Source organism: Ambystoma mexicanum, chromosome 6p (assembly GCF_040938575.1).
Source record: "Ambystoma mexicanum isolate Mex_15411 chromosome 6p, UKY_AmexF1_1, whole genome shotgun sequence".
NCBI lineage: Eukaryota > Metazoa > Chordata > Amphibia > Caudata > Ambystomatidae > Ambystoma > Ambystoma mexicanum.
Genome location: NC_090935.1, coordinates 1,499,748,165 through 1,499,767,467, shown reverse-complemented (window position 1 = coordinate 1,499,767,467; position 19,303 = coordinate 1,499,748,165). Strand labels below are relative to the sequence as shown.

General features: G+C 47.1%; 1 protein-coding gene across 1 annotated transcript in view; it reads right to left on the bottom strand.

Annotated features, from left to right (window-relative positions):
• Nucleotides 1-19,303, bottom strand: part of FRAS1 (Fraser extracellular matrix complex subunit 1) — a 1,618,415-nt gene that overhangs the window by 1,199,509 nt on the left and 399,603 nt on the right. The window contains exon 12 of the mRNA XM_069626341.1: nt 12,797-12,944. Within this exon, the coding sequence (XP_069482442.1) occupies nt 12,797-12,944 (148 nt within the window). The remainder of the gene's footprint in view (nt 1-12,796; nt 12,945-19,303) is intronic.

The window sequence follows — 19,303 nt, the reverse complement described above, 5'->3', positions numbered from 1 at the left end:
GTATCCACCTGCACACCGTAGTGGGTGAGGTTTGCTGAAAAGGAGAGCACATCGTCCAGATCTCCCTAGAGTCTGCCCAATTACAGAATCTAGACCATTTACTATTATATTGGCTCCTAGTAGCCTTGCTTCTAGCGCCCTGGATGATCTCTAGGTTAGCCTGAGATAGTCTTAAGTGTTTCAGCGTGACCTGATCAAGAACCACGCTGTGAGGGCTATCTTGTGAGGATCAGGGTGGAGTACCCTGCCCCCCTGCTGGTCCAGTAGTGGGGCTGGGCCCAGCAGTAGATGAATGGGTGGTCTGTCCGAAAAGCTGAGGAGCTCGGAGAACCACGGTCTGGCCGGCCACCAGGGAGCTATCAAAATGATGCTGAGGTGTCGGGATTCCTTCATCTTGCATATCAGCGTGTGGATTAGGGGTGTGGGCGGAAAGGCATATGCCGTCATGTCGTTCAATTGGATCTGAAATGCGTTGTGCATGCCCCTGTCAGGAGACGAACTGTTGGAATTTCCTGTTGTCCCGGGAGGCAAAAAGATCCACCTGAGGAAACCCCCACCTGAGGCAGGTCTCCTTCAGTACCAGGTCGTTCAATTGCCACTTGTAATTGTCTGCCCCCTCCCACCTCCCTAGTCTGCAGAGCCTGTGCTCTTCCAGGTTGGATTCCCCCGGGAGGTGGACAGCCATGAGGTAAATGTCTTTCTCCAGAACCCATTTCCCACATGTCGACTGCTAGGTTGCACAGCTGAGGTGATCTGGTGCCTCCCTGCTTGTTGACATAGTACATGCTGGTGGAGTTGTCTGTCTGGATAAGAACTGTCTTGACCTCGATAAGAGGGAGAAAGGCCTTGAGAGACAACCATATGGCCTTCAATTCCAGCCAATTGATATGGGACCCCTGCTCCTGTCATGTCCACACCCCATGGATGCTGTGCTTGTCCCGGATGGCTCCCCAGCCCTCTAGGGAAGAGTCTGAAGCACTGTGACCTGAGGGGCCGGCTGCCGGAAGGGCTTGCCTTGCCTCAGGTTGAAGTCCGCGGATCACCAGTGGAGGTCCGAGAGGAGAAAAGGAGGAATGTTGACTGGCTCCTCTTGGGAGCCCTTCTCCTGATTCCATTAGGCTGTGAAGTGCAGCTGTAATCTATGCATCCTGAGTCTTGTGTGGGGCACGGCCAAAAGGACCGCTGCCATAAGCCCCAGTAGGTGTTGGTACCACCAGGCCGAGGTAACGAGCCTGGAGAGGAAGTGAGCTGTAGCTCTCTTGATGGCCACAATCTTGTCCTCCGAGGGAAAGACTCTCACAGAGCTTGCGTCCCAGATGAGACCCAAGAAGGTCAGGTTCTGTGTGGGCTGCAGCTGAGACTTCTTGAGATCGATAGTGAACCCCAGGTTGTGGAGTGTGTTCATTAGTGTGGAGGCAGTATGCTGAACCGCTTCCGGAGAGGTGGCCCGGACGAGCCAGTCGTCCCGGTATGGGTAGACGTGGTGGCCCTGAGCCCCGAGGAGGGCTGCCACTGCATTCATCAACCTGGTAAATACCCTGGGAGCCGAGTTGAGGCCAAAGGGTAGCACCTTGTATTGAAAATGGAAGCCCATGATCCTGAAGCGTAGTACGGAACGATGCGGCTGCCAGATCGGGACGTGTAGGTAAGCGTCCTTCAGATCCCGGGTGCATCTCATATGTAACAGCACCACGATGCCCACGGGATGTTGTTTGCTTTAAAAATACAAATAAATAAACATCCAGTCTCCCCTGTCCAGTTTTTCCGCAATAAGAGCTGGCCTAACCATCTTGAATTTTTGCAGACGGAGAGATTGAGGGTGGAAAGGTCGTAACACAACTCAGGCCAGCCTGCTGCTTCTTCTGTATGGCGAAAATCCTGGAATAAATGCCATAGCCTCGCTGTGAGGTTGGTACTTCTTCCACAGCCTGGCTCTCGACGAGCGACCGGAGCTCCGCCAGCAGAGTTGCTGTCCCGATCTGTGGGAGAGGCGGGGAGGAAGGAGAAGAGGAAGGTACCAGTAGGCAGTACCCTGTGGAGACTACAGAGAGGATCAAGACGTCAGAAATATTCTGGCACCAAAATTGCACGTGAAAGGCAAGCCTGCCCCCCACCGGAGACATGTGGACCCGAAAGGGTGTGTCATGCTTTTTTTCCCCTCTGAAGCTGTTGCGGAGGAGGGGGATTGGAAAAAAACCTTGCCCCCCCCCCCTTTTGTTGTTTTCTCGGATGCTGACTCGGAGAATGGTCCGGTTGTCTGGACCTCTGTTCTTGGATGCCTTGGAACCCACCAAACACCCGCCCCTTGTTGGAGCGTTGCGAATGGATGTAGGCCTTGGGCATGGCCTTTGTAAGAATAGATAAAGACTTTGTGGTTTGCAAGCTGTTCTTCTTTTTATCTAATTCCCCATCCGTGGTGGAGTGGAAGAGGTCACTGCCCTCGAAGGGAAGGTCCAATATGCGTTCCTGGACATCAGGATTGAACTTAGTAGCCCGCGGCAATGTAAATGACACGGGAAGAGGTATCGATGTGGGCCACGGTGGACTCCATAATGTCCTGCGCTACCAGCCTGGATTCTCCTAGTCCCGCCTTGAAGCGCGCTTGGCTCTGTGCAAATTCTGGGAGGAAGTATGCAATTTCCCGCCAGAGCCTTTGGTTAGAGGCTGCCAACATGGCATCTGCATTGGCCTGACGCAGGTTGGAGTACAGCTTCTTCCCATACGCCTCCAAGATCTTTTCCTCCTTGCCTAGCAGTGCTGAGGACGACTGAGGCTTGGAATAGAGTGACGCTGCAGCTATCACAGAAGAGTGCGGTTGAGGATGCGCTGAAAGTAAGAGTGTGTCCCCCTCACTCTGCCTGTACTTGCCATCGAGGTGCCGATTGACAGGCCGGGCCGAGTGCGGCTTGAGCTCCCCTTCCGGGCCAGGGCAACTGCATCTTTCTGCAACCGGGATCCCCGTTTTGGTAGGGGGTCTTAAGGTGTGGACTTCTGTTAAGACCCCCCTCCTTGGGCTGCTCTACCTCGGGCTGTGGAAGGCCCAAATACTCTGCCCAACCTGCAAGGCATTCGTGGAAGGCCCTGGCTGAAGATGGCGTGCTGGGGTCCTCCTTCTCGTCCGTGTCTGCCAGGCTCGCAGGGTCCGGAGCTGGTGGAGGAGTGCTAGGCGCCATGGGCTGCAGAGTGGAGACTGGAGCCGGTGGCTGCTGCGGAGGTTGGTGTGGAACCATCTGTAACGTGAGAGGCAGGAAAGCCGAAATCGGAGGAGCCGGCTGGGGCAGGAGCGACTGCACTGGGACCTGTGGCACCAGAGCCATTGGAGGAATGACTATGGGTGCCGGTGGGGTGACCTGAGGGAGCATGTTCCTGATGGCATCCTGGAGGATGGCCCCCATCTGGGGAGTTTGCATCAGCCCTAGGAACCTTTCGAAGAACCTGTCTTCAGAGGCTGTAGAGGTGGCAGGAGATATTGACGGAGTGGCTAAGGGCAGCTGGAGTCAGGGCCCACTCTGCCTAGGGTTCACGGGAAACCTGCCCTGCGCTGCTGATGGATAAACTGTAGGCAACGCACCTGGTTGACACCAGTCCCACCTTGTGACTCTTTCCTCCACCTGCTCCGCAATAGGGCGTATCGGATGAGCGGCCATCTTGTCTGGCCCGGCTGCCATTTTGTCAAGCTGTGTGCCATGTGCCGAAATCGTTGTGCCTGGCTTGCTAGAACTAACCCCGTCCAAGACTCTTGGTGTTGGAACAAAGGGCCTATACCGCACCTCAGGCCATGACCTGGAAGGTGTATTGTCCTCGGCAGAGCTGCCGGTAGTGCTGTGTGAAGGCGCCCCCTCGGACATGATGCCGGTACTAGGGTGTTGCCGCCCCTGGGAATAACCCCGGTAAAGAACCTTGCGGTCCCTCCGCACTGACACCGGAAGGATCCGGAGAGCCCTCGGCCGTGAGGCCGGTAGCTGGATTAGCCTCAGTACGTGTGCTGGTACTAGAACCTAACAGGTTCCTCCCGGTCAGGCACTTCCTTGGGAAGGAGTCGCCCTTACAGGGTGCGATGGTGAATAGAGGCCTTTCCTTCGGCCTCAAGCAATGTTTGATGAAGTCCTTTAGGTCCTCCGTAGGTGACTTCTGGAAGAGCTCCCTGCACCTAGCTAGCCTGTTCTTCAGTGCCCATAGAGTCAATGCGTCGCACACGGAACAACCTTCCCAGCTGTGGTCGGGGACAAGGCAGCAGAGACAAATGGCATGGGGGTCGGTTGTAGAGAAGAGCCCCTCGCAGGCTGGACACCTGCTGAAACCCGCTGAAGTCGACATGCGCCGGGGAGGAGCGTGGCGTCGGAGGACCAAGTACCTATTGAAAAGAAAAAGACAAAGATAGAAGAATATCTGGGGAAGAGCACGAGGTATTACATGGCCTAAGGCAAACCCAGGAGCGCTGGTGAATTCGGCCCATTCCCGGAAAAGGGGGCTGAGGAGTGGCGCCGGTGGGCGGAGTCAGGTGCTGCATGCTTCTAGGGTCACGCCCCAAGCGCCTCTAAATTTAAAGGGTGAAGAAGATTTTTTTCTGGTGAATACGTTTGTCTCCAATCCCTCGCGCGGGACGCCCATACAGTATGGAGGAAAGGGGACGGGACGTAAGAGTACAGCGGATTTATGTTCCATCACTTTTTTCAGGTCCTCGATGAACAAATCGAAAAGGATCGGTGTAAGGGGGCATCCTTGTTTCAGGCCCTTAAAGGTGAAAATGTTTTTGGTTAAATGGGCCATCTGGTCCAGTTTTATCTGCATTGAGGTTCCAGAATATAAGTCTTTGATGGCTAGAAGCAGGTCCAGGGGTCACCCTTGCATTCTCAGCTTCTGCCATAATAGCTCTCGGTCGATGCCGTCAAAAGCCTGCTTCAGGTCAATACACACGATGTAGAGTTTGCCATCTCCCCTTGTTGTTCTCATTTTCAGGAGACTGATCAGTAGTAGATTCAGGCTGCATCCCACCTCTTTGACAAATCCAGTTTGTCGGCAGTCGAAACTCTCTGAAGTTGCCACCCACTCATTCAGACGTCTTAGGATGAGCGGCAAATATTTTGCCCAAGACATCCAGGAGAGCGATTAGTCGATAGTTCTTTGGTGCATCCTATCTCTCTTTTTGAATATGGGGACTACCACCACTGCTTTCCATGACATCCGTACTTTCCCCTTAAGTAGGATTCTTCTGAATAGTCGCAGGCAAAAGGCGGCCCAGGCCTCGGGTGCTGCTTTTAAAATTGCATTTTTTAGTCAATCTGGGCCCGGGCTCGCGACCATCTTGCCTTTTTTGTCAGCATCAAGATTTCTTCCCTGTCCAGCTCGACTTCCCATTGCTGTCCAGTATTCTGTAATGTGGTTCTCGCAGCTTTGTCATGCCTTTCATAGAGGCTTCCAAGGAAACTCACCCAGATGTCTTCAGGTGTAGCTGTAGTGAGCAGGACAATTCCCCTTTCTCATTCAGAAGCTGTCAGAGTGTTTTGTTTTTATTCGCATTTAAAGCCGGTAGAATTGATTCGGCGTCTCTCTGATTGGTCATCGCTTTCGAGGATATGATCCTATTCTTATATTTTTCTTTTCCTTTCCTTGAGAGTGCCACCTTAAGAGCGCACAGCAGACCATTTAACCCTCTCAGGTCCCTACTCGTTTTTCTGGGCTACCACCCCCTTGTCATAAGTATGGATCGGTTTATGGGCGGGTTGCGTTCCCTTAACCGAAGCTCTCTCAAGGCAACCAGGACGATATCGATTTCGACTCCTTCTGAATCCCAAACTCGCCATGCTAAAAGGGAATTGGTTAATTGAGGTACTTTGTCCAGTTTGATATGGAATCTATTTCTTCCCCCTTCCACCTCCAGTCTTTGCTTCCAGATGTCGTTTTCGGTTACCATTCTAGACCATATCATTAATGGTTTGTGGTCACTATAGGCAGCATGGGAGACTCTCAGACTTATCACTTGAGAGAGTAGATTGCCAGAGACAAAAAAGTAGTCGAAGGTTGCACTTTGTCATTATGACAAGTCGGGGCTCTAGGGATGTCGCCCTTCGTATTGCCATTCAGCATGTGATTGCCTCTCAGCTCCATTTCATTCTGCTTGTCTTAGACTTGGTATCTTCATCTGTACTTCGAGCCTTCTTTTGCCCAGATGACAAGTAGTCTATATTTCAATCCCCACAGATTATCAACATTGGATCCGACAAGGTGTTACAATCCGTCGATCCATCCGGTCTCTGTATCTGTGAAAGAGGCTCATTCTTCAGAATTTGTTTTCTAGTATAAGTTGAACAAACTCAAATGACTCTGGCACCTCTCCCGGTTCTCCTCCAACTCTATGCTCAAGATTTGGATGTATGGATTTGGATTGTTTGACTTACTTACACATTTAGGCCATTTCCTAATAATGTTAAGAGCCCAGAAGAGGGCCTGCCACTTATGCCCCCCTTTGCTTGATTTAAGTGCAGGAAGAAACCATCCAAGAGCGGAGTTTCCATTAACCAAGATTCTTGAATGCATATTATGTCTAGTTTAACAACAGCTGGGTCCATGCTGTGGAAAAGGTGAGCAATGCCCCAGGAGTTCCAGGACAAAATTTCTAACCTCCTGGTACCACCCTTCTTCTGGCTCAATTCTTTATCCCTCTGAATCAGGGCCCTGCCTAGCCAACTCCAGGAGTACTCATCTTCTCGGGGCGGCTTTTCATCCATATCTTGATGGACCATTCTCTGTTTTATTCTCAGTGTTAGCCCCACTTATGGCAATCTCGATCTGGTTTTTGGTGGCCTGGATGTCATGATCACAGGCCAGTTCTTAGGTTAAGGTTAATAGTAGCCCTAGAAGGGTTAATCCAGGTAGAAAGTGGTGTTGCCCTGAGATAAACAGGTAATTTCCCATAGAATCCATAGGACTTCCTGCTTTCCTTTAATGGCCGCCTCATTGTGCCATCTAAAGATCAACCTTACAGGTCTAGTCTTTTTCAGTGTCTCCCTATATTAAGCAAGTTCACCTGGAGACTCGCGCTTCGCGTCGTTGACTGCTTGCAGTACTAACGCTTACCGCGGTCTCATAGGAATTCCCTCAGCTGTTCGCAGTCATAGCCCTCAGCCCTTGCCCTTAGCTTCCACAGTTTATTTCCTTCTCTCTTGCCCCTCCTTTTAGCCCAGTTTGCAGTCCCCTCCATTTTATTTCTTATTCCGTCTTGTTTGTGAAACATTCTGTCACAGACGTTTTTTTCTGCCCAGAGAAAACCGGGAAGGAAGTTACAACAAAATTCGCAAGTATTCATGTGTGGTTTTGTTTGTAATTACAAGAGTTTTTACTCTATTATTCATATGCTAGCCTCAGTGTATTTTGTCGCCGTTCAGCGGCGTATTTCTAGTCACATTTTGACATTTGTAATTGCCGGTAAAGATCGCACTCAGCTGTTGCATTAGTATCACTGTGCTGCTAGTGTTTTCAAACGGTGACACCTCTGCTCAATGAGTCAAATGTTATTATTGCCTGCGTGTTGCTTGTTTTTTCTAGTGGAACTGCGTCTGTCTATTTAGGCATTGTTTTAGGCATTTGGTGTAAATGGGCTGTTAGTATTTAAAAACGATTTTCTACTCAGTCCTAGTTGACAAGAGTCATTTACCTGCACATTACTCAGTAGTTAGTCAATATATTCTGAGGCATTAAGGTGGAAAGTTGTTACACATACAACCGTAGGTTATTATAGGGGTTTCCCCTTGTTCACGTATACATCACATAGGTATTTAGGAAAGGGGTGAATGGATGGTCGTTTACCACTTGTTCAAGAAATCTTTTGTCACCATTACTCCCTAATCATCATACACCCTTTTAGTGTTTGCTGCCTCCATTATATCAACATTCTTCAGGACTAGCGCCCGTGTGAAAACAGGATGGAGAGCTCACAAAAATAAATCATCAGGTGAGCCTGGGGGTATTCTTGGAGAAATAATTCCTACATAGTCTATTTTGAGAGATGTTCACTAGGGGTCCATGTTAAGCAAAGTTATTGTTTCCACAGTAATTCTCTGTTCCCTGACAAAAGGATTTGTAAGGATCTCCAGGGGCGTTCCCGCAGAGTTCAGCTAAGCGTTACACTGGACCTCGCTCTGATTACGTAAAACCAGCAGAGCTGGCTGAGAAATCTGACCAGGTTTCTGCAATCTGTCTGGGGTATTTCCACCCCTCATCAACTTAGATTGCTTAAAATGCTCTGACTCCTCCTCATTTATGTTCTTGCGTGCTTTTTCAGATTTCCTTAAATCGAATCCCAGAGAGCGGAGCGCATCGATAGCATCCAAAAGCAAAAGGCTCAGAGTAGCAGAGCCCATATGCAAATGAACATGATCAATTTCTTTCTCATCAAAGAAGTCAACAATCTTGATGTCCTCAGAGTTAATCACCGTTAGTCTTGCGATGTAAAAGTAAGTGCATGATATTTGAGCGTTGTTCCCCGGCAGTCTCACTGCTCGTTTGGCCGCGCATTCTATTTTAGCCATTGTTTTCAAAGAAGACAGTCTTCCCACTCACTCCCCCCACACCCCCATTGTCTGATCTTTCTGTTGTATCACCAGAGTGGAGATACTTATTTTTTGCGTTTATAGTCCACTAAATTCCTTGAAGTGTATTGGGGGGATAGCAGAACTGCCTGCGGTTTGGGTGCAATTGAGTCTAGCACAGATGGGTCAGTTGTTTCACAAGGAATAATTGTAGAATTACCTTTAGTGCCCATTAAGTCTGTAATGGGAGTCTGACAATCCACCAGGAGTGGAGGGGAGTTTCCCTGTCCTTTCAAAAGTTGCAGACGTGCCTTTCGTCTTGTGTGCTAATGGCAGCCAACATCAGCTGACAAATGATCCATGGAGGTGGCTCCCGGCTGCTCCCACGTCTGCAAACGAGGCTCTGCATCGGGAGGAGGTGTTTTAAGGTTGCAGGTGTGGTTAAGAGCGTAAACAGACTTCCAAGGACCAAAGTAACAGGATACTCTGCCAAAAGTCAGTCGCCAGGAGCCAAAACACTCTGCAAACATTCTGTGACGCTCAGTGTCGGAAGGAGGTGTTTTAAGGTTGCAGGTGTAGTAAAGAGCGTAAACAGACTTCCAAGGACCAAAGCAACAGGATACTCCGCTGTTAGGCAAGATTGTATGCAGTACCCTGTGGGAAACTGCACCAGCCTTGTCCTCTTGGCAATAGTTAAACCAACCTTTGGTATAAGCATGTACTACACAAGTTGGTAGAGTGTCTGAGCAGCCAGGCTTATCTCAAGAGGGGTCAATGTGAGCTGTAGGGTTGTAACAGAGTTTCACAGTGACAAGTATCCAAATAACACTTGCACTCAAAGTTTCTTGATTAAACAATTCTTTATTAATTTAACAGTCAGTTTGATAAGCCTTCTTTAGAAGGGAGCAAATATGTAACACTTAAAATATACTTCAGAAATACACACTCTTTTTCAATAAATCAGTACATACCCATTTGGGATGATACACAGACACTTCCTACACCCTGAGGTAACGCCAATAACTAGGACATTGTGGACATTGATATATCACTGTTACATTTAGAGACATACTGAGGTTGGTATAAAAAAGGAAAAGGGAAAGAAACAATGGTTAACAAATTTCTCAAACAGGTAAGCACTTTTGAACCCCCCCCCCCCCCCCAATGCAATGTAGATTAACCCTTTCCTAGCTATACAAATAAAGAATATATGACTTTTGGAAGGACAGATCAAAACACAAAGTCAGAGGTTAGAAGAGTCTTCAGAGAGAAAGGACAGCCAATGTCAATTGAGCAAAGTCTAGGGGAGCTGAGGCACTTCTTGAAGGTAAGTAAAAAGTCTTGCACAATGTTATAGAGCGTTTTGTAGAAAATGAATTCACTGCTGGGCCACACACTGGGAGGCTTGTGGAGGGCAAAGCTGCAAGCAACTCTGCAAAAGGCAACAACTGCAGGTTTCCACTGAGAGCAAGCAAGTTACCCAACAAGAGTTAAGTACCCCTTAGTTTACAGTACCTTAGGTCTGAAGAAATTGGTTCCAGCTGGCTTCTGTTCCTATGTCCTCAGCAGAGATGTTGTCCTCACCTGAATCTTCGCTGGAGTACTCCGCTGACTGAATGTCCTGTACAGGTGAGGATCCTTTCTTGCGAGATGATTTGCGATCCTCATAGAGGTAGGGCCTACCTTGAGAGGAAGCCACTATGCCTGTGGGGTTGGTAAAGCAGGCACGAGACTCCCTCCCTAAATAAACCTTGGCGGAAGAGAAAAAGCCCAAACAGACAGCAAAAAACTCTTGAGTATGGCTGGTAGTCCGTGTAGTACTTTTCCCTCTCCGGGAAGCAAGAGATATGAATCCCCAGGAGACAATCCGGATGTGGGCAGAGTTGAATAGCCCTTAGAGAGAGGCAAAAGGTGCATAGAAAGATTGGGCGAAGAGAGCGTCCAAAACAGCCTAACGGAGCACCCTGCCGTAAGAGGCTATGAAGGGGGAGAAGGCACAATGAAATCCAGGCAGACAGAAGAGTCACCGGGAGGAAACCTGGAAGACTGAATGTGAGTAGAGACCAGCAGAAGTCAGGGAAGCGGGAAGAAGAGAGGCAAATGCCAGAAAAACAGTATCACAGAAAGGCAAGGATAGAACACAGTGTGCGTGGACAGCGTCTTACCCGAAAAGAGAAGTGAGTTGCAATGCCGCAAACTGCGGGAAGTCAGTGTTGTTATGGATGGCGGTGGCCATCTTGAAAAAGACTAGACCGCTCATTCAACAGCGAGGGAGGAACGTGACGGAACATTAATGGCGGTTGAAACGCCATCGATTCCATACGCTCCAGCGGAGCGGATTAATGATATCCTGTGGTAGTATGGCAGATCCTGCTGTTCGTGGGCCTCAGTCGTGGGGACAAGAGGGAGGACGTCTGAGGACTCCAGCACTACAATTCGGAGGTTGGCGTCTGCAATGGGCAAACTTCAGATCAGCGGCATGTCGTGGTTTCAGCTTCTTGTGAATAGCACCATCGCGGTTCTTGGAAACCTTGTGGATTTTCCTTGCTTCTGGGGTCCAGCACTATCTTGAGGTGGCTCAGGCTAGGTCAGTCCTGCTTCGAAGGAGACCGGAGGACCATCTTGGAGCTCAGGTCCGGCTCAAAGATGATGCACTCGATTCTGGTGTTCCTCTCCCATGCACTTGGTTCCTGCAGCAGCAATGGAAGTACAGTCAGCTCCGAGAGGATTTCCAGATGAGTTTGTCTTGGGGTGGTTGATCCCACCAAACCAAGGGGAGAAGTCATCCTTTGCAGGGTTTCTCTAGTCGAGGCGAATTCGGAGCTTCCGCACTGCAGCAAGGTTTCACCGGGCAAACCAACGGTCCAGGAGTTGCGGCAAGCGTCTCTTCCATGTTCTTCTTCAGATTCCTTCATCCAGTGGTCGGCTCTGCTTTCTGTCCAAAAATACCTCGCCTTTTATGCAGGTTTCTCCCATTCATCCGCAGCCTAGCCGTCACTCACACAGCAGGGTGGCTGTTCTGCAAGGACAGCCAGCCGGCCATTCACCTTTGGGTGCATTCCTGTAACCAAGCAGACTAAGCACAGGGAGTTTCAGGCACCTCCCTTGCTTCCTGCCCTGCCAGACATGCTGGAGCCAGAGGCCGGCTTAGGCAGTGAACCCCGCCACAGACAAAATTAACAAAAAGACCAAACCTGGTTTGGCGCGCAGAGTAAATCTCAAGCAGGACCTTTCCAACAAGAAATGGCGAAGAAAGAAGACCACAGTCATTTTGACAAAATGGGCACTCATGGGTGCTATACTGCAGCTGCAATTGCAGCCCGCAGTAAAAAAACACAATGGTAGGAAAAAGTAAACCACTGCTACAAGCCATTAATTGTAGAAAGGGTAACATAAAAATGTTACATGAGAAAGTAGACAAAGGGATACCAAGTAAGCTCTCCAGCACTCTATGTAAGATAGTGTGTGCTGTGTCTACAAAGTTACAAAAAGGTAAGTAAAGTCAATTTCACTTTACTGCTCTTGGAAACAGTAGGTTAACCAAGAGAAGGTAGTTAAAGTCTTGGGAAATCTGAGACTTCCCTGTGCCACTGCACTGAAGGTGATGTGTGTCACAATGTAAAAATATGATGTGCCTACAGAGTTTGTCAGACTCCAAAACCAAAAGAAACAGTGTTCAAATCAAAGAATAATACATGAGAGAGTGGGAAAGAGGTCTCACTCTCTCCAGGATAAAAATTAAAAGTCCTAAATTCCAGCAAAAATAGTCTGGGGTCTCTAAGGTAGAAGGGAATTAGCACATTTCTGAGAATTCTTCCTAACATCCGCCAAAAGTCAGTAGCCAGGAGCCAAAACAATAAGCATCGAGAGGAGGTATTTTAAGGTTGCAGGTGTAGTATGAAGAGCGTAAACAAACTTCCAAGAACCAAAGCAACAGGATACTCTGCCAAACGTCAGTAGCCAGGAGCCAAAACACTCTGCAACCACTCTGCGACCAATTAAGGTATAGTAGCATTATAACCTTGCTTTTACACTTTGATTTACCACTTTGCCACATTTAAAGTGAGGGTTTGTTTTCATGCACAGACACTTTCTCTATGTAATGTTGAGAAATGCTATGTACTTTAAGGCTATGTCACCGTACTTTGACAATTCACATGGCAAACCTTCATGCAAAGTCTTCATTCTCCAGCTACATCTCAGAATGGCTCAATAAAGAAAGTATAAGCACACATGTCGATTCTATTCATGGTTAAAAAACAGGATACCTGGTCTGCATTCCGGGCAGCACTCTCCAGCAACATCTACGGCCAGCATACCAACTGGGCATGGAGGACATGAGCGTGTGTAGCAGGTCACCTGGCTGTCCTGGCACTGGCACTCTTTGCATAGTCCTTCATTCCACTTTTCCCCACTCTGTATTGGAAATAATGTATACACTACATTAGAAATTATGCGTAGGGAATTATAATTTTAATTGTCCTGGCCTGGGAAGATAGCTCAGCGGCAACGTGTACGCCTTGGAAGCAAAACGACATGAAGCAACACAGGTTTGATCCCCGGGTCCGCGCTTAGAAACCTCTGGATGATTAAGAGTGTTATAAATGCACAACTAAGACCAAAACAATTACGCAACTAAAAAACAAACAATTCCTGTAACACCGCCCCGATGCCCGTGGGCTGTGTGAGCGCTTTATAAATGTAAAATAAATAAATTTAGCTTTGGCAGACAGCAGTATGAAAATTCATAATCCTCTTATGGATGAAGTCTTTAGATCTGTAGGTTGAACAAGTGTATGTAAATTATGGAAGTGTCAATCATATGGTTTAACTTGTCTTCAACATATTTTATTTATTATTTTTTTATTTATTATTCTGTGGTATAGTTTGATCCAAACATTTCTCACAACATAGCAATACTAATCCAATTCAAAATCGAGTAAAAAAATAAATTCATACAGCCATAAATGAATGCATAGCAAGATTGCAGTGCATCAGAGTATTGAAATAAAAGGAAAAAAATAAGAAGAAAGAGATGGAAATTCAGAGTATTATGTCCAGTGATTACAAACAGTTCATCTTTAGATGTCCAGGATAGTTGAGGTCTTTCTCCACAGGAGTGTGAAGTAGATGATACAGGCTTCACTCGTCCCACTTGCTCCCATCCTCCATGCAGCATTTCCGAATCTGTCATACCTATGGCCAGCAGTGTGGTTTGTTTCAAATTCCCAGGGCCTCACACTCGAACAAAAGATGTGTCACTGGTTCGAGATTGCCTGCCCCACACAATTGGCATTCCCTGCCTTCCCTAGGGATACCGTACCATGCTCCCTCTATCTCCCTAAACCTGACGGTGTTGAGTTTTAATTTAATATAGTCCCAGACAAGGGAGTTGCCAATGAAGTGTTGGATACATGGGGGTGATGTGTGCCGATCCTGGAAGTGCCGGCAAAATTCAGATGCGTGGTTTTTAGTTAATAACTTAGCCATTGACGGCTCAAAGATATTCTCGCTCAGCGTTTCCTTAAGTCGATGCTTAAATGTGCTCAGTGTCATGTCCAGAGTTAGATCTCCTAGCTGTAGCCAGTGATTGGTAAGTGTATTCATTTTGGCCAAGTAGCTCTTGGACATTAGTGCAACTTGTGCATTTTTTCCCATATGTATGAGGCTCATGAAAGTTTGAGCTAGTTCATTTGAGAGTTTCCATTCTGTGACAGACAGCAAGATTGCATTTTCAAGGCTATGTGCAACACGTTGAATTCAAGGAAGATCATGACAATAGTGCTTCGCTGTGGTAGTCTTAGTAGCCTTTTTAGCAGGGTGCGCTCCAGTTTGCTGACCATTGCAAGGTTTTGCATAGCCCATAGTTCTGCTCCATATAGGATGGTAGAGGACACCTTAACATGGTAACGTTTGAGCAGTGCATCGATTGAGAACCCTGCTGCCTTGTTGGCGAAAGAGTTAATAGTGCCAATAAGGATGGAAGTTCTGGTCCGGACATACTCTAGGTGCACAGTCTGTACAGTTTGTAACTTATTGTCAAGGTGTAGACCCAAGTACTTGTAGTTGTTGACCACCTCAATGTGTCTTCCGTCCATCTCCCACTTCACTTGCTTTATCTTTTTCCTGGACGGGAAGAACACCATGACTTTGGTGTTTGATGTATTCAACACCAAAGGATTACAGTCAGTGTATACCTTCAGGTTGTCCAGGGAGACCTGCAAACTGCATGGATTCAGATCGAGGACAGCGATGTTGTCTACATATCCCAGCCATTTCAATGCAACTGAGCCCAGTAGGGGGGGAGGAGGGTGGCGGCTGAACTAGTCACAGCATTGCCCATTTCAGCTAGATAGAAATTGAAAAGTAGGGGTGCTAGGTTGCAACCCTGCTTGAGGCCTCTATGTATGTCTATCCATGTGGTGGTTCTTCCATGTTGATCCATCCTGATTTTGACTCGGGTGTTCTCGTGTAGGGAAATGATTATGCTCAATAGGCTAGGTGGAATGCCCCAATCAGCCACTTTGCCCCATAGTCAGTTACAGTCTAAAGTATCGAACACAGCACTAAGATTGATAAATGCCACGTAAATCGGTGTTTGTCTTACCATCCATGCATGCTGAATAATTGTGGTAAGAGCCAGGGTGTTAGTGGTGGTGTTGTGCCCTTTCCTAAAGCCTATTAGATTGAGGGGGATGATTCCACAGCCCTCTGTCCATGATAGTAGCTCCTGTAGAAGTACTCTGGCAAAGATCTTAACCGGGGCAACCAGCATTGCCAAGGTATGATAGCTACCTGGGTCAGCTGGATTAGCCTTCTTATAGACAGTGATACTATCGTGCCAGGATGGAGGGATTTTCTGTGCAATTCCAATATTGGAGAAGAGTACTTGTAGGGCCTCAGACCAGACTTCAGTGGCAGATTTAATTAGTGAACTGCAAATACCATCGGGTCCCGGTGCCCTAGAAGATTTTGAGGCATCGATATGGCTGCTAATGTCTCTAGGTGTGAGGCAGTATGGCGAGTTGTGATGGCGGTCGTATACACTCTGGAACCCCCCCCCCCATGTGCTACCCCAAGTGCCTTTTCTATATGCAGGTTCCATGCTGTTTCTGAGGCACAATTTAAGTCCCCGGTTTCCTCACTCTTCGAGGGCCCTTCTCCGATGATATGCCAAAACTCACGGGAGTCATTAGTTTGAGAAGAATAAACCAGAGCTTTCCACTTATTGCATTCAATCAGGTACTTGTGCCTTCTCAGCCAGTTGGAGTATCCATTTTTTTAGTCCTGATGTTTTCGACAATGATCAGTGGGATCTAGTTCGGTCATTTTGAGAATACGAAGGTCACTCCTTAGGGCTCTTTTGCGATCTCATATAGCCCTGTAGTAAGGATGTCTATGTTTTTTGTTAGCATTTGTTAGCAGTGATGCCAACCCTACTAGCTGGCTTACTTCTTTCTGTTGCGCACATGCTGATGTTCTCAACTATGCTCACACATGCCTCAAGGGCTAGAGTTGCGGTTTCAGCACTTTTTGTAGCATCAATTTCCTGCAAATCTCTCACAAAAGCATTTAGGAATGTATGGTTATGGGCAGTGCTTTTACAAGGTTTGTGTCCTTCCACAAAATCCGATTCAGGCCAGATTGTATATTGCCAATGCAGAGTCCTGGGAGCTTTAGCCTGGCTATGAGAGGGTAATTGTTGCTTTTGTGACGATGCGACACACAATGCCCTCAATTATCATTGCTTTGCTATTGACGAATAGATAGTCCAAAATGTTGCTCTTGGTGCCGCTGACGCGAGTGAAGTTAGCAGGAGAGTCAGTGGGTACTGCACCATTAACCATAGAAAGTCCAGCCACAGCCATTAAACAGTTCCATTTTCGCCCCTGTTTAGCTCTGCTCAGGCTGGGCCTAGAGCGGGATAAGGCAGAACACAGCATGTCATCGTCCTCCAATAGCAGTATAGAGGTGATAATTACATTAAAGTCGCCACAGACCAGTAGTGTGCCTATAGCCTTCCGATGTTGGATGGAGTATTCGGTTAAACTTAATGCAGAGATTATTAGTAATAACGTTGAGACTCTACCAAGTAAGCATATTCACCCTCACTTTGCTGGGGCCGATAACTTGGGATGTCGGTCCATTACCCTTCCGTTCCAGCCCTTGGAACGGGGGATTAACGCTATAATACATGAAAGCACTGAAATAACCTGCATTCCATTATGCATATAACCTTGGTGTGTCCCATTAGATACGCACCTGGGCATCAACTCTCAAGTGTGGGTAGGACGATCCATTGTCCGTTTCTGAAAATGTACTATCATTCACAAACCATAACTCAGTGGGATAAGTGCTCCCCCAGAAACCTACAAGTCACAGGTTAGAACTACCGAAGAACAGACTCTGACTTCCAACCTTACAAGGTAAACTACATGTTTACCACTGAGGTGGGTATGAACAATGGCAATTTTTTGAGACAATTACGTTTAAGGTTATTACTCCTCTGTGGAACTCTGCGTTTCTTTCTCAGTGCCACTGTGATAGGTTGTTGTAACGTCTGTCCTACAGTATTCAAAATGTAATTACCTTGATTCTGGGGGACATTGTCATTACATATGTACCAAGGTCAATTGACTTTGTCACCAACTCTTTAATTATTTAAATCATCTTTGTGCACGTTATTTTATCCCTTTCATTTGGTTAGCACATTCACGCGTGACTTACTCAGTTTCCTTGGTGCTTGCAATCTTGATTGCCTTGCTCTCATTAGTGCTTGGCCACCTACCTCACATGGATTCTTTTGCACTTGTACGATTCACTTACTATCTTGGTCTAGCACTCCTAGTCTTGAGTAACTTGAGTATCTTGCTTTTACTCTTATTTAATTTATTAGGAATAAAGGATCTTAACATTTCTTATTCACAACTTTATTAGTGCCTTTAAACAAACGTCACTTCCTTCTTGGTCCCCTTGTTTTGTCAGCACTCCTTGGAGTGCTAGAACCACAACTCCAATAAGGCAATTTGATCAATGTTGCTGTCATCTTTATTGGTGCCTTTGTGCACACAATCATCTTCTGATTCCCTTAATTTGTCAAACAGTCAGTGCCGTAGTGTTGGGACCATAACGCCCATTTCTACCATTCACTTCTCTTTTGCTAGCCCTCCTACACCTACTCAATTCTTTCTTGATTCCACTGACTGGACAGCAGTTCAGAGCTCATTGGATTGTTGAAAACACAACACCCATAACAAATTCTTACATCTTCAGACTCTCCCTAATCGATTCCCTTAATGGATTCCCGTAATTCACCTTCAAACTCTTGATCCTATTTGGACTTTAACATAAGTCTTTCAACGAAAACCCGAAGTTGACCTAATATGTATTTATACAAAGGAGGTAGTTGGGGTAAACTTCTATTGCGATTGGGAGTTTACCTACAACAGATCAGGGATTTCCATTTTGGGTTTGGTCTAATTCAAAAGTGTTAGAATGGGGATACTGGCCTCCTGCAGTTTCTCTAAACACAATACAATTGGATACTTTAGCAAACATGGCTTCGCTACCGAACTGGTGTCCCTCAGGGTCTCAGCAGCCTTGTATACCCTGGTTGCTCTCAGTACCTCTGCACTGCCAGCGTTCTCTCCATGCAGACTGCATGGCTTGCTACGACTCATGCACAGAAATGGTGGTCGCTTCATGCAGCTCCGTCGCTCCAACCTCTACATCTGGTAGTCTTGCTCTCTGCCTCCTCACTCCAGAGCGCAATTCCCTGGTGATAGATAGAATGTTCATCTTTTGTGTAATTCTCCCCACTTAGTGAGTCCCCAAGCACCTTTTGCTGGACTATTGGATTTTTGTCCGACTCCTTTTGCTCACTCACACATTCTTATCTCTGACTCTGAGAACCCTTTTTGGTTTCTCTTGATGGAGTCTGCTTTCCTTCATCTTTTTATGACATCTGCATATTCCTATTGCAGCACACAGCCCTTTCTGTGAAGTGTTGCTGGAAGCTCCTTGAGCTTCCCTCTTTGGTTTTCCTTTATTGTCCTGTGCTAACTTAAGGTTACCACGATAAGGATATATGGTTTATCCTACCTATGCTTTTCTTTTGTGAGATCAGCACAAACCACCTTTTATGGAGTACTGAGGGGACATATTGTATCCCTTTTCTCACTTCTGTAACTTTCTAGTTATGGTGACTAGTCTAACTGAGTGGCTGGTGGAGGAAGGTAGGGTAATTCGTAATCTCCAGTTTCTAAAACAGAAATACTATGAGAAAGTGAATAAGGCAGATGTACTGTTGGTGGCACGGCTGAGGGGACAGCGGGAGGACAGATGGGTCTCAGATGGGTCTCAGAAGTGCAGGGGGAGAGCAACGTAACAGAAGTATAATCTGAGGGAATCCTGGAGACCTTTGCATCCTTCTATGAAGATTTGTATGAGCGAAGGGGCAACCCGATGTGGAAGAAATTGAAAGTTACCTTGTGGAGATTTGTCTACCAACACTGTCCAAGGAGGAGGTGAGTGGAATGGATGAGTCTATTACGGGGAGGACATTCTGAGTGCAATTGGGCGATTGCAGCTTGGCAAAGCCCCGGGTGAAGACATTTGCGAGTGCGCTGCTTCCATTTTTGATTGAATTATTCAACAACATACTGGAGTCCGGCAAGCCTCCTGGGTCGTTTGGCTGGGCTATTATCTTGGTAATTCTTAAAGATGGTAGAGACCCCTGAATGTGTGGCGCATATTGCCCAATATCGCTCCTCAAC